The sequence below is a fragment of the Spea bombifrons genome, chromosome 5 (genome assembly GCF_027358695.1).
Source record: "Spea bombifrons isolate aSpeBom1 chromosome 5, aSpeBom1.2.pri, whole genome shotgun sequence".
NCBI lineage: Eukaryota > Metazoa > Chordata > Amphibia > Anura > Pelobatidae > Spea > Spea bombifrons.
Window position 1 is genome coordinate 28,658,888 of NC_071091.1, and position 12,360 is coordinate 28,671,247.

At 40.1% G+C, this 12,360-nt stretch overlaps 1 protein-coding gene across 2 annotated transcripts in view; it reads right to left on the reverse strand.

The window, feature by feature from the left end:
* The window catches only part of OSBPL10 (oxysterol binding protein like 10), a 133,412-nt gene that overhangs the window by 49,345 nt on the left and 71,707 nt on the right, over positions 1-12,360 (reverse strand). For both annotated transcript variants that reach the window (XM_053468005.1, XM_053468004.1), the window contains 2 exons: positions 6,212-6,419; positions 4,975-5,129 (listed from right to left, as the gene is read on the reverse strand). In XM_053468005.1, the coding sequence (XP_053323980.1) occupies positions 4,975-5,129; positions 6,212-6,419 (363 nt within the window). The remainder of the gene's footprint in view (positions 1-4,974; positions 5,130-6,211; positions 6,420-12,360) is intronic.

Genomic DNA, 12,360 nt, shown 5'->3' on the forward strand with positions numbered 1-12,360 from the left:
ACTGGTCCCGCACCTGCTTTGAGAGGGAGTCCACCGTATGGCAAATCTTAGGCTGTTCATCCTCCAGGGCGGCCACGCGGTCCCCAATATGGCGGATGTCCCCCTGTATAGCGGTGAGACTGGAGCGAATGCCCTGGGTAGCGCGTTCAATAATATCCGAAATATCTTCCCTCGTAGGCAAAGATTCCAACTTCCTCTGCCATGACGAATCCGAGGGAACAGCAGAAGCTGCAGAAGACTGAAGGCAAGCCGTTCCCGCCACTGCACTGCCGGGGCTGCCCGGTTCTGAAGCAGGCCTCGAAAAGGAGTCGCGGGAATCCGGATCCGATGGCGGCTGAAAGAACGAGCGAACCGAGGTAAGGGTTCTCTCTTTCGAACCAGATGGCTTTGGGGTGCCCGGAACCTTGTGGGTCTTACCCATTTCGGCGAGCAAGCGTGCTACAGAAGCAAATTACTGGCAGGGCGCACGGGAGCTCAAAGCTTATGCGTCCATCGTTGCTGGAGTCCGGCCACGCCCCCCTCCTGTCCTCGAATTTTGATAGCTATTGGTATGATAAAAATGCTGCATATGCTTTGAAGATTCAATAGTATTCTTCATAACAGCACCAACATCATATGCCATTTTAAAGCTGCAGCCCTTTCATGGTTCACGTCCCTTATTTGTTACGATCCTTTAGTCTGCATTAAAGGGTATGTAATAGAAGGTATTTATCACAATATATCACAGTGACTTAAATGGGTATCCCTCTATCAAACAAAACAGTGCTTAAAATAAGGGACTTCCATCAAATAAGAGTTTTTCTTTGGTTGTGTTTATTGATATTTTAATTTGAAGATCTCACTAAAAGACTTTAATAGTGAGATTATACTAAATTTGCATGTTGATACCATTCCTCACAATACACTAAAATTAAGTAACTAAAAACTGTAAATGACAGCATTCAGTACTGCAGAAGACAAAACGGCTCCATATAAAACACACTTATTTGCACTTAACAAACATAATTGCAACTGAAAACTGAAATGAATAATACATAAAAATTAGCACTTTTCCAAGATTAAATGGATCTACAGTCAGGAGCCCTCATGTAACAAACAGTAGGGCATATTTATTAAAGCACCAAAATTATGAGAGTCTGACGAGCATGCTGATTTGCCCATTATCCCTACAGAATAATGTTATTGATCACAGATGGAATACGGAAGGCAAGCTGGGTAGTATACTGGGATGTAAGGTAATATAATCTTCGATCTTTTTAACATGACTGATTATGCAAGATTTCTGGAACCCACAGATAGATATCATTAGGGTGGGCTAAGTATAGTTGCTGATCCACAACGTCTATGATCCTTAGTCAAGTTTTACTTGGACCATGAGACCAGCTGACATGACTGGAAACTACCCAGGGCTGGTCTCCTTGTGAGAGGGAGTTCAGCTGTATATGAGGCCAGGGCTCACCCCTGACAGGATAAAGGCATGGAATAAGAGTACCGGAAGTGCACAAAACACATCTACCCCCAGCTAAAGAACAAAGAATGCTAATCAGCTGAGATTCCCAATAATGTAAAGGTCTGCAGTTGTCTAATCCTCACATAGAAGAAGAACCCATCACATCAATCAGAAGTAGGTACAACAACAAAAAAGAGGTAATTTTCTATGCAGGTTAAACAGGTTGAGTGAAGAGCTTTTGGTGCACTTAACCTCAAGTGATGTTGCTGAACAAATATTGGGGTGTTGTTTGACAGTGACATATACCAGGAGCTATAATTTTTTTTAAAATGACTACCACAAACTTTGGCAAAGGCTGGTGGTACAATTTATGCGTGGAAAGGGTTAAAATACTAGCATTTGAAATATCTTGGGGTGTCTAGTTTTCAAAAATATATGGCTTGATGGGGTATATTGAACTGACCGGCTTCAAAGATGTCTCAAATAGGACATGGGGAAGTAGGATCAAATGTCAAAGTTCCAAATTGAAAACCTGAATTGCTAATGTCCCAAATGTGGCCTTTAAGCACCCAAATAACAATTTGTGTGAAAAAAAACACAAAATAAATTACTAACACATGTTTGACAAAGGCTGGTAGTAGACTTAGTGCATGAAAATGGTTAAAATGCCAGCATTTGAAATGCCTTGTCTAGTTTTCAGAAATATATGGTTTAATAGGGTAAATTGAATTTGCCAGTTTTTAAAGATGTCCTAAATAGCACATGGGGGCAGAATTACTAGATTTGGAAAAAATGGTTTTGAAATAGCAAAAAGCTACATGTACCTATTGCCCTATAACCTACAAAAAAACATTGGGTATTTCTAAACTCAGGACAAAAAGTAGAATCTATTTATACACTTTTGTAGATGAGTAAAATATTTTTCAAATTAAAGTTTTTTAATTTTTTTTACAGGAAATTAAATCATATGATCACAAAATGGTATCTGAAGAAAGTCCCTCTTGTTCTGACAAAAACAATATTTAACTTGTGTGGGTATACTAAATGAGGGACAAGAAAATTACAGCTAAACATGAGCACAGCAAAAGTGTTAAAACAGCCTTGGTCATGAAGGAGTACATAAAGAAAAAAACAGCCTGGTCCATTAAGGAACATTGGATGTTTAGTATATAATTCCCTGTAATTAGATCTTACACCATGTTATACATAAATATGACATAGATATTTACTGGCTTATTAAGCTTGTTTAGCAGTCTGTACGCGCCTCACATTTTGCTTAACTAGGTCTAATTTGTTATGTGATGCGCTATTAGTTATGTCCTGTTTGCTCATTACACAGCTATGCAAAACACAATGGTACGTTAAAAATAAAAACATTAACAATATATGGTTTAGTATGAAGTGCCATAATCACTCTCCAATCGGCATGGTAGGGTTCTGTGTGCTTCGCTGATTGCAGGTTGATTTCACTGTTGCCACAAAGTTTGTGTGGATCTCGCAATATTCATCATAATAAAACATGTCAGCATTTTTCATATTTGAAAGGAAATCTGGGACCAATTAAACTCACCAACAAAATGTACCTAGTGGATTATTGTACATTGTTATCTGCCGAATGAATGCACACTTGGTATAAAATACACTTCCATACTGTGCTGTATTGGTGTGTTATTCAGCACAGGTAGGAACAGGGCAAGTTACTATGTTTTTGCTTTTATTTATGTGAATTAGGGTTTGGTTATAATATTGCTGTATTTATAGCAGCCAAAGCATATTAATAACTGCAAATGTAAAGCTTAGTAAATGCAAATCTGCATGGAGTCCTCCTGGATTCAGAAATCCACAACTTTTTCAGCTCCAACAACTACTGGCTTCCTAAGCTCGGAGTTTAGTCCCGAACAGATAAGTCGCTTTTCTGTGTCACTGCAGTGACAATGGATTTATACAACAGAACAAAAGCAAGAGGACCTGCAGAAAATGTTGTTACTAAAATACCTACAGAGGCAGCATGCCTCCTTCATCTCCTAAACAAACCACATTCTGAATATTATTCAGAGAAACTGATTGTTAAACCTGCAGAATGCCAATGGGTTCGGGTCCTGAGCTGAATGCAAATTTCCTCCTCATACGGTCATCTTTACGTAATAAATCAGTTTGTCTTTGTCAGTTCTAAATCTGTCATACCCTTTGAATGTATGCGCTGTAAAAAGTGCTGCGTAAATTGTTATTTGCTGCATAAATCAAAGATGATAGTAATAATAATAATAATACCGGTAATAATAATAACTTCTGTTCTAAGAGCAGAATAACAGAGATTCAGATCAGAGAGTAAGGGCAATTGGACAATCTACTGAGTATCCATTTTACTTAGAAAACAGATGTTCAAATCTATAAACTTTAACATTATCTCACATACAGGGAAAAGAAAAAACGTCGGTGCGCTAAGCTAGTCACAGGCTCAAATAATACAAATGTGTAATACGAGGCCTACCAAACAGGTGTAAGCATGCTGCAAGAAACAGTGTATTGGCTGTACAATGTATACAAGAAACAAAAACTGTCTGCGCTTCTTACCCTAATAAAGTTGGCAACAAATATATAAACATAATATAAATGAGAGGTTTTGGTTATATGAATTGGCCAAAGCATAATTAAGCTCACCCGCCACGTCAAGGCACACTCTCAATAGGGTGAGAACCTACTCTCACCTCCTACATAGTGGGCACACAAAGCAGTTTATACTGCTACCAAAACCTTATTAATGTGTTGGGGGAGGTGCAATTAAACCTCCTCCCTATTAACCCCTGTCCGCCTTGACGTGGCGGGTGAGCTTAATTATGCTTTGGCCAATTCATATAACCATTATCTCACATACACCTAAAACATTCTCGGTTTGCTTTAACTACTTCATTATCTACTACGCCTTAGTCCACAGCCAGCATATTCAGTAAACTGTAAGTTTGGAGGTGAGATAAGCATCTCACTAATTTCACTATGTAATATCAATAGCTAACTTAAGTGGGATTCTTCTGCAAAAAGGGCTAAGATGTCTAAAATAATGCAGTGTTAAATCAATGGCCCTTACTGCAGAATAAAGCCACTGGAGTTGACTCTCCATAGTACATAGTGATATCAGGGATTTAAGACTATGTACCGGCCTAGTGAAAGCTGAAGATGGAGGCTTGACTACGTTGCCTTCTCAGCATGTCATTTACATTACCTCTCAGGGACTTTTCACTAAATTAAGTGCCCTGAAATTACTCTCTAATTGATAAATGATTCAATGAGAGTATAACAGACAAAGATCAAGTGGTGGTTTACATCAGAGAGTGAGATGTATTTTTCTTTTGTTCTTCAGATACAATTTCAATATAGTGGTTAGAAAAAAATGTTAATTCACAAATAACTACATGACAAGTTGAGATTTCAGTTTATAACATTATACAAATAATACTTGAACCTCTGCAGCCCTTGTAAGGTTTGGCTATGTTATAATCTCAAACTATTAAATACCATAGACTTACCTCAATATTACAGTCAAATATCTGGTAGTCTTGAGGCATGCTTGGTAACATTGGCCAAGTTAAGTTGGCACTGGAAGATGGCAAAGAAGTGAGGCTCCCATTTTTTAGATTTTCAGTGGAGTGAGACTTTGGTCCATGCCAGCTCAGGATGTTATCTGATAGTGAAGAACAACTGTGGTTACAGCTTTACAATGTGACATTCCTTAGGTATCTCACAAGAGTAAAGTAATTCATCCTTGCATTTACCAATGCCATCCTCTAACAGGTGTTTCCTACTGCTATTTAGCTACACCATGTGTTTAGTAGATAGGGAGTTGCAGGTCAGTTTAAGTCGCTATGAATTATGAAGGGACAAACCTGTGAGATTCATGCATGAAGGGCTCTGCAGTCACTATATAATGAAGTTATGCTGGTGAGAAAACTCAAGAAATCTACCAGTATTTACTAGGAATTACACATCCCCTGCTCAGCTCTTCTTGCAGGGCCCTAGTGTTGGCCTTCACAATGTATAGTGAAGCTGTGGTGGTGGAATGTTTATCTCTCCTCCAGACTCACAGTTTAGTGACATTTTCAGGGCCACCATTAGGAATTTTGGGGCTCAGTGCTGATGAGATATGCCTGGGCCCCTAATCAGCATTGTGCCCGCTCCCCATGTTCTCTGAGACCATTTCACTTCCCCTGTCCCTTATTTCTATTTTCTTTCCCCCAGTGTCCCTGCCTCTCCTCTCTAGTGCCCATACCTCTCTTCTCCCTCCTTTCAGTCTCCTTTCCCACCTCAAGGTCTATACCCATCCACATCCCTTCCCCCAGAGACCATACCCATCTAGCATCCTCCCTCTCCCTGCTGTTCACATACTTCTGCCTCCTCTCTCCACATGGTCCATTCTCAGCATGAAGCATAAAATAATGTGTATGACATCAACACGAGCTGTGGAAGACCCAATGCTGATGTCACAAGTGTTACCTCATGCTTCTGCTGCCAGCACAGCTCTAAACACTGCTTACGTGAGAAGCATCAGGGGTATGCCTAGGGAGCAGGACCGCTGCGGCTCCATGAGGGGCCTGGCCCCCCTTGGAGACTGTTTCTTAAAGATGTATCAGCTGTACCATCCCTGATGGGGCCCTGGTGACTATACCTCCATTATCATGTCTCATTTTCCACCTCCGATCTCACCATGCTTGCCAATCAGACTCATTCTACATTTTTATCATCAAAGAACACAACATATCTTCTCACCTGATGACACTGTCTTGCTGCTGTTCCCAACTTGATAAACACTCTGTTGTAGTAAATGGAGACATTCTCCGAGGCAGCTGAGGGTGGCAGCGGAGGTAGCTTTCAAAAGCAGCAAGTCCTGGTCCAAGGCAGACAGAGGGCCAGAGCCTGATAAGGATTCAATAGCATGTGCAAGATTTCTCTGCTGTCCTTCCACTTGAGCAAAAACCTAGTTGGATTTAAGGATAATACTTAAAAATCAAATCACGTTCAGTTATACCAAATTAGTTCCTTGTAGGAATTACAATTAGTAGCCAGATGATTAACCAAGATGCACAGTTTCCACCAAGAATTCTTGTTAGATATGCCAAGTATAATGTTTATTCAATTGGGTTCTTGTACATTAATGTGGTTAGTTGTGTGTCAGATGTCTCCGCACCTATTCATATTGTGTACAGGCATTGGAATCATGCATATGTATACTCTTGTTGAAACCCTTTGCAAGTGTTTTTATGTCACTAACACTGTATTGTTATAAGGAAGGATAGAGAGGCTTCAATAGTTTATAAAAGCACCTAAATTAATTTAAAATTAATTATTTCTTTAAAGGTGTTCTACACTACATTTCTGTGATATCTGCCAGCGGCCCACTCAGTCAGGCAAACAGTCATCTACTAAAGTGTTTAATACTGCGTCAAAGCATACAATGTATATAATATATATGTCACTGAATAAACTCAGTCAGGTAATCCACTATGCTCTATATGAGGACATTTCAGCATCTTCCAATACAAATCATCACTAATAAAGAAATAACAGTAAGACAGACAGGCAGTCACACCTTAAAAAGCTTTTACATTGTTGTGGCTTTGGAATGCCTTGGTAAGTGGCCCTGATGCTTTTCAATGAGATGAAAGCACACTATTAGTACATGCAGCGACTAACGATATCTACTGTCCTAAGCCCATCTACTTTGATCTTGTGCCCTGGCAGAGATATGACAAAAGCAATAGCTGGAAATGAGGATGATGAAAGGAAAGTTGTGATCTTCAACCTCATTATCACAAAAGCACATTAGAGATATATCTTCAACCCAGGAGCACCTGCTGAGTGGAATCTAATAATGATTAAGCAGAGTTTTCTTTGTGTTTCTGAGTAAGGCTGTGGTTTTAGTGTACTTTAGACCTAGAAGTAACCTTTCTTCTGCATTTCTAATGTTCTTTTACATAGCATGCAACCCGTTTCGTAACGTATGGGCAGGCGAGATGAGAACGGCCTTCCAGTCTACACTAGAGTAAACAGGAGCTGTGCTACCAACATTAGGCTCACACACTATATTATTAGATGATGGGTGATTTTTTATTACTTATTACAATGTATGTATGGGTTCCTACATTTATGAGTAACAGTTCTACATCTCCAGTGTTTTAGTGCTTAATTTCTGCATGTTAAACATGAAGTAATATCTGGGTTAGAGGGTTTTTTAAATCATGCATTTGTTGCTCTAGACACTAAACACACCAATGCAATGGTGTTTTACAAATATATCTAAGGTGTATACCACTGGACAAGGTGTCTACACTTCCTTTTCTCAGAATCTATAAGATTATTCCTCACTACATTATCGATCTATGGTACAATGCTAGAGAAGAGAGAGAATTGTAATGGTGGTCCTGCCACCAATCTCAGCTTCCATGAGGAACTAAATATTTTCAAAAGTTACAAAAAGCACATGATACAGGTAGTTATCTTTAATGAATTTAAGTATGCTAAACAGTTGTAACAGTTCCCCTTTTAGATGCAGTGAATCTGCATAGTCAACATTTGTTTACCACAAGGATAATGACATGTAGACACTTTCTGAGACATCACTCAACTGCGTGTTTCTGCCATTTTTCCCAAAAGAACGACACAAACACAATTTTCTTGGCTATGAAGGGTAACAGTGTTTATTAATATTGGATGTTTACAGACTTTAATAGCAAACATCAAAACTAGTCATACAACACAACAAACACAGTATTTTTACTGATATGTCCTTGGGAGTTCATTAACTCTTTACGGCAGTCTATTAATACCACAGATGCAGCACACTGGTGCATTGATGCCTCATACCCCTCATGCTGAACTATAAGCAACCAAGCTCCCCATAAAGATGACAACAAAAGGGTCTGGGTGGTTGGGCAGGGCATTGTTCCTTCATTCAGTGCAGAACTCTAACTGCACCCCCTGCAAGAATGCTCCAAACCATTACTGTTGTTAGCTTGGCCTGTGTCCTTCCTGGAACTATACTTGTCCTCTCATGATGCTCTTCCCAATCTTCAAATTTATTTCAACCGATTGTTAAACGCAGGACATTAACCCTTTCAGTCTGAAAACCATGAAATCCACACCATTCAGTACTTCCTATGCCACCTACCGTCTGCCCAATAACATCGGACCACATGAAATGGGAATAAAATACCGGTAATATGGTTTGTGATATCAAGAGTTTCCAAAATGACATGTAATAAGAAACATAATATCAAGTCAATTCGTCTTCCAAGTATATGACCTGCTAACCAATTATTTTGGTTGTATAAGCATACTTTCCATATTTAGTTGAAAATTCTATTTTCTGCACTATTACTACGACAAAGGAGATTTTTGTATTTACTCAGGTTATGCCTTTTCATTCCTTGCTTCTAAACTTGGTCCACATTACAAGAAATGTTTGTTTGATGGTAGTATCTCATGTTTTATTTAAATTGCTTTTTTCAGCTTCAACAGTAGCACAACCACTCTCCTAATGCACACATACATTATGTGGAGATTTTTGGGGCACACACAGCTAAGTAGTTGGTCTAGCTGCAATATTGTTGGAAATGTCAGGTACAAGATTGGCAAGGTAAATTCTTTTGGAAAGTTTGGAGAGAAAAAAAATAACAAAACGTCCCCATCAGGTCTAACACTTTGGCCACCATAGACATAGTTATTCACCGATTCACATTCTTGATAGGTACAAAACCTTTGTCCTGCAGCAATGTACGGTATTTTACTAAGAATATTAGAGACGATCAATTATTTTCATGTTGTCTACCACTTTTATAATGATTTTGAAGTGTGCCAGGGTAGGGGTCTGTGGAAGCCACTGTAGCCCATTTATGTGAGATGTCCGTTCTTTAGCAGATGGATTTGCTAAAGGGACGCTAAATGTTTTCGTATATTTCTTACATACATTTTTAATAGATTTCACTGTGTTCTGAATTCACGGGCACTTATTACACAAGCCAGTTACTGACCTTTCACTAATTAGGAAGATGAACATTTGTCCAGTACCTTTTACACTATTACGGTAAGAATCTAAACCAAAAATATACTTAACCAAAAAAGTGAACATGGATGAAAAAGGATAGGGCATTGTTGAGATGCGTAGAAGCTCACAGAACAAAAAAATTAGCAAGAGTGTCCTATATTTTATAGACACCTATGTAATATTATTTACAGTTTAAAACATGAATTTATATTATATTAGAGGAGCAGCAATGCTGACGTCCTGTTCTCAGGATCTACTGATTATTCTTTCCTATAAAGTTAGTCCTCTCCTTTTGTTGTTGATTGGTTTATTTTTTTATTGTTGACTTTTTGCTCGGATTCCCTAAACATACTAAGTGAATATTAAACCTGCAGCCCAACAAAATAAAATAAATGATCCCCTGGTCTGAACTTTTGAATCCTAAGGAAGTTAAATATTCTCCTAATCAATGAAAACATCTGTACATCAATAAGTTGATTCTGTTCATCTTAGCGCTGCTTTTCACTCAGTGATTTTTATTAGCTCTGGACCTTTACATGAACTGCTCGGAGAATCCAACGCTGCGAGGCAGAGATACAGATGAGCAAAATAAAATACGATAAACCAAAATGTAGATGTGATCTATGGGAAGAAGTCAATCCTGCAACAGGGAAGAAAGTCTTTTTAATTCAATTGTAGCTGCCAGGGTGCAATTTAGTATTGTGCTGCCAACTCCCTGGAGATAGGATATTGATCAAAGAAAAATACACAGCCTAAAGAAAATAATATTCAATGGACTGTAATTAATAAAGAAATTGACCAGAAAAAAAAGAATGATATATGCTTGAATTATGCCTGATTCTATGTTTGTTTAGGGCAGCTGAAGATGCAGACATTTCCTTGTAAATGGGTCACGCATCTGTGATGAGCACAGAAACAGAGCGTTACAATTTCCTTATACAATAATTTGCTCTCTTGTCTGCAGAATTATTATCACAATCTATACTGATCTCAACTCGAAGCACACTGAAAGGGCAGTGCATGTTCAGTGAATATAATAAGACCAAAGTAAAATGTCACGATACAGGGAACCACATTTTATCAACACAAGTAGATATTTTATTGTCAATGAACTTAGAATGACACTGGTCACTGGAGCTAAAAAGGTTATTGAGGATGTAGATGCGGAGTTACACCCTAAATGGAAAAAATATGAAGACCTCACACTCTGGATTATTTTAGTTCACTTAATGTGCAAGAAGGTGACAGTGACATCAAGAGGAAAGACTTACTGTTTGCTTTTCTCCTGATGTCACTGGCACCATCTTGCACGTTTAAATAACTTTGTTAAAAATAATCCAGAATGTGAGGTCTACCTATTGTCAGATATTACACTTTCAATAGGCATTGGATTAAAGGTCAAGAATCTGTTATCAAATTGGGTGTGTCAGTGCAATACTCTGACGTACTTTGATATACTTATCATCAACAACGTAGAACAAAATAGAGAAAAAAACAAAATGATACAACCTGCTAAGTCACATAATTGCAAAATATTTGTTAATTTAATTACATGTGAATTAACCACATTCTACAAAATGAAAAATAAATCACACCTTTCAGTATACAATTGACTAGGGCTGCAACTAACGATTATTTTAATAATCGATTAATCGGCCGATTATTTTTTCGATTAATCGATTAATCGGATAAAAAAAAACAATATGCAAATTTTTCGTTTATTTAAAAGAATTTAATGAACTGGATGTTAAAAAACAACTTAAAATTTACATTAACATTCTTATTTTGTTATGATGTAATAAAAAACAATATTTTCAAAGTACAAGAACCCAAACACAATATTTATGAAACAAAATAACCCCAAACATTCTGAAAAGAGGTGGACTATTACTGTTCAAGAAACTTTGCCCCAGCCCTGGCACTTTGCCCCAGAACTTTGCACCCAGCACTTTGCACCCAGCCCTGGCACTTTGCACCCAGCACTTTGCACCCAGCACTTTGCCCCAGCCCTGGCACTTTGCATCCAGCACTTTGCACCCAGCATTCAGCACTTTGCACCCAGCACTTTGCACCAGCACTTTGCACTTTGCACCCAGCACTTTGTACCCAGCACTCAGCACTTTGCGCCCAGCACTTTGCCCCAGCCCTGGCACTTTGCACCCAGCACTTTGCACCCAGCCCTGGCACTTTGCACCCAGCACTGGCACTTTGCACCCAGCACTTTGCACTGTGCCCCTGCACCCAGTCTCCAACTCTGCCCTGCACCCAGCCCTGCCCCCACATTCTGCCCTGCCCCCACACTCACACTCTGCCCTGCACCCACTCTGCCCTGCACCCACACTCACACCCTGCCCTGCATCCCCACCCCCACTCTGCCCTGCACCCAGTCTCCCACTCTGCTCAGCACCCACACTCACACCCTGCATCCCCACCCCCACTCTGCCCTGCACCCAGTCTCCTGCCCTGCACCCCCCACCCCCACTCTGCCCTGCACCCCCACCCCCACTCTGCCCTGCACCCCCACTCTGCCCTGCACCCACACTCACGAACCGCTCTCACTCGCACAGAGCGAACCGCTCTGTGCGAATGGAGCCACTCGCACAGAGCGAACCGCTCTGTGCGAATGGAGCCACTCGCACAGAGCGAACCGCTCTGTGCGAATGGAGCCACTCGCACAGAGCGAACCGCTCTGTGCGAATGGAGCCACTCGCACAGAGCGAACCGCTCTGTGCGAATGGAGCCACTCGCACAGAGCGAACCGCTCTGTGCGAATGGAGCCACTCGCACAGAGCGAACCGCTCTGTGCGAATGGAGCCACTCGCACAGAGCGAACCGCTCTGTGCGAGTGGAGCCACTCGCACAGAGCGAACCGCTC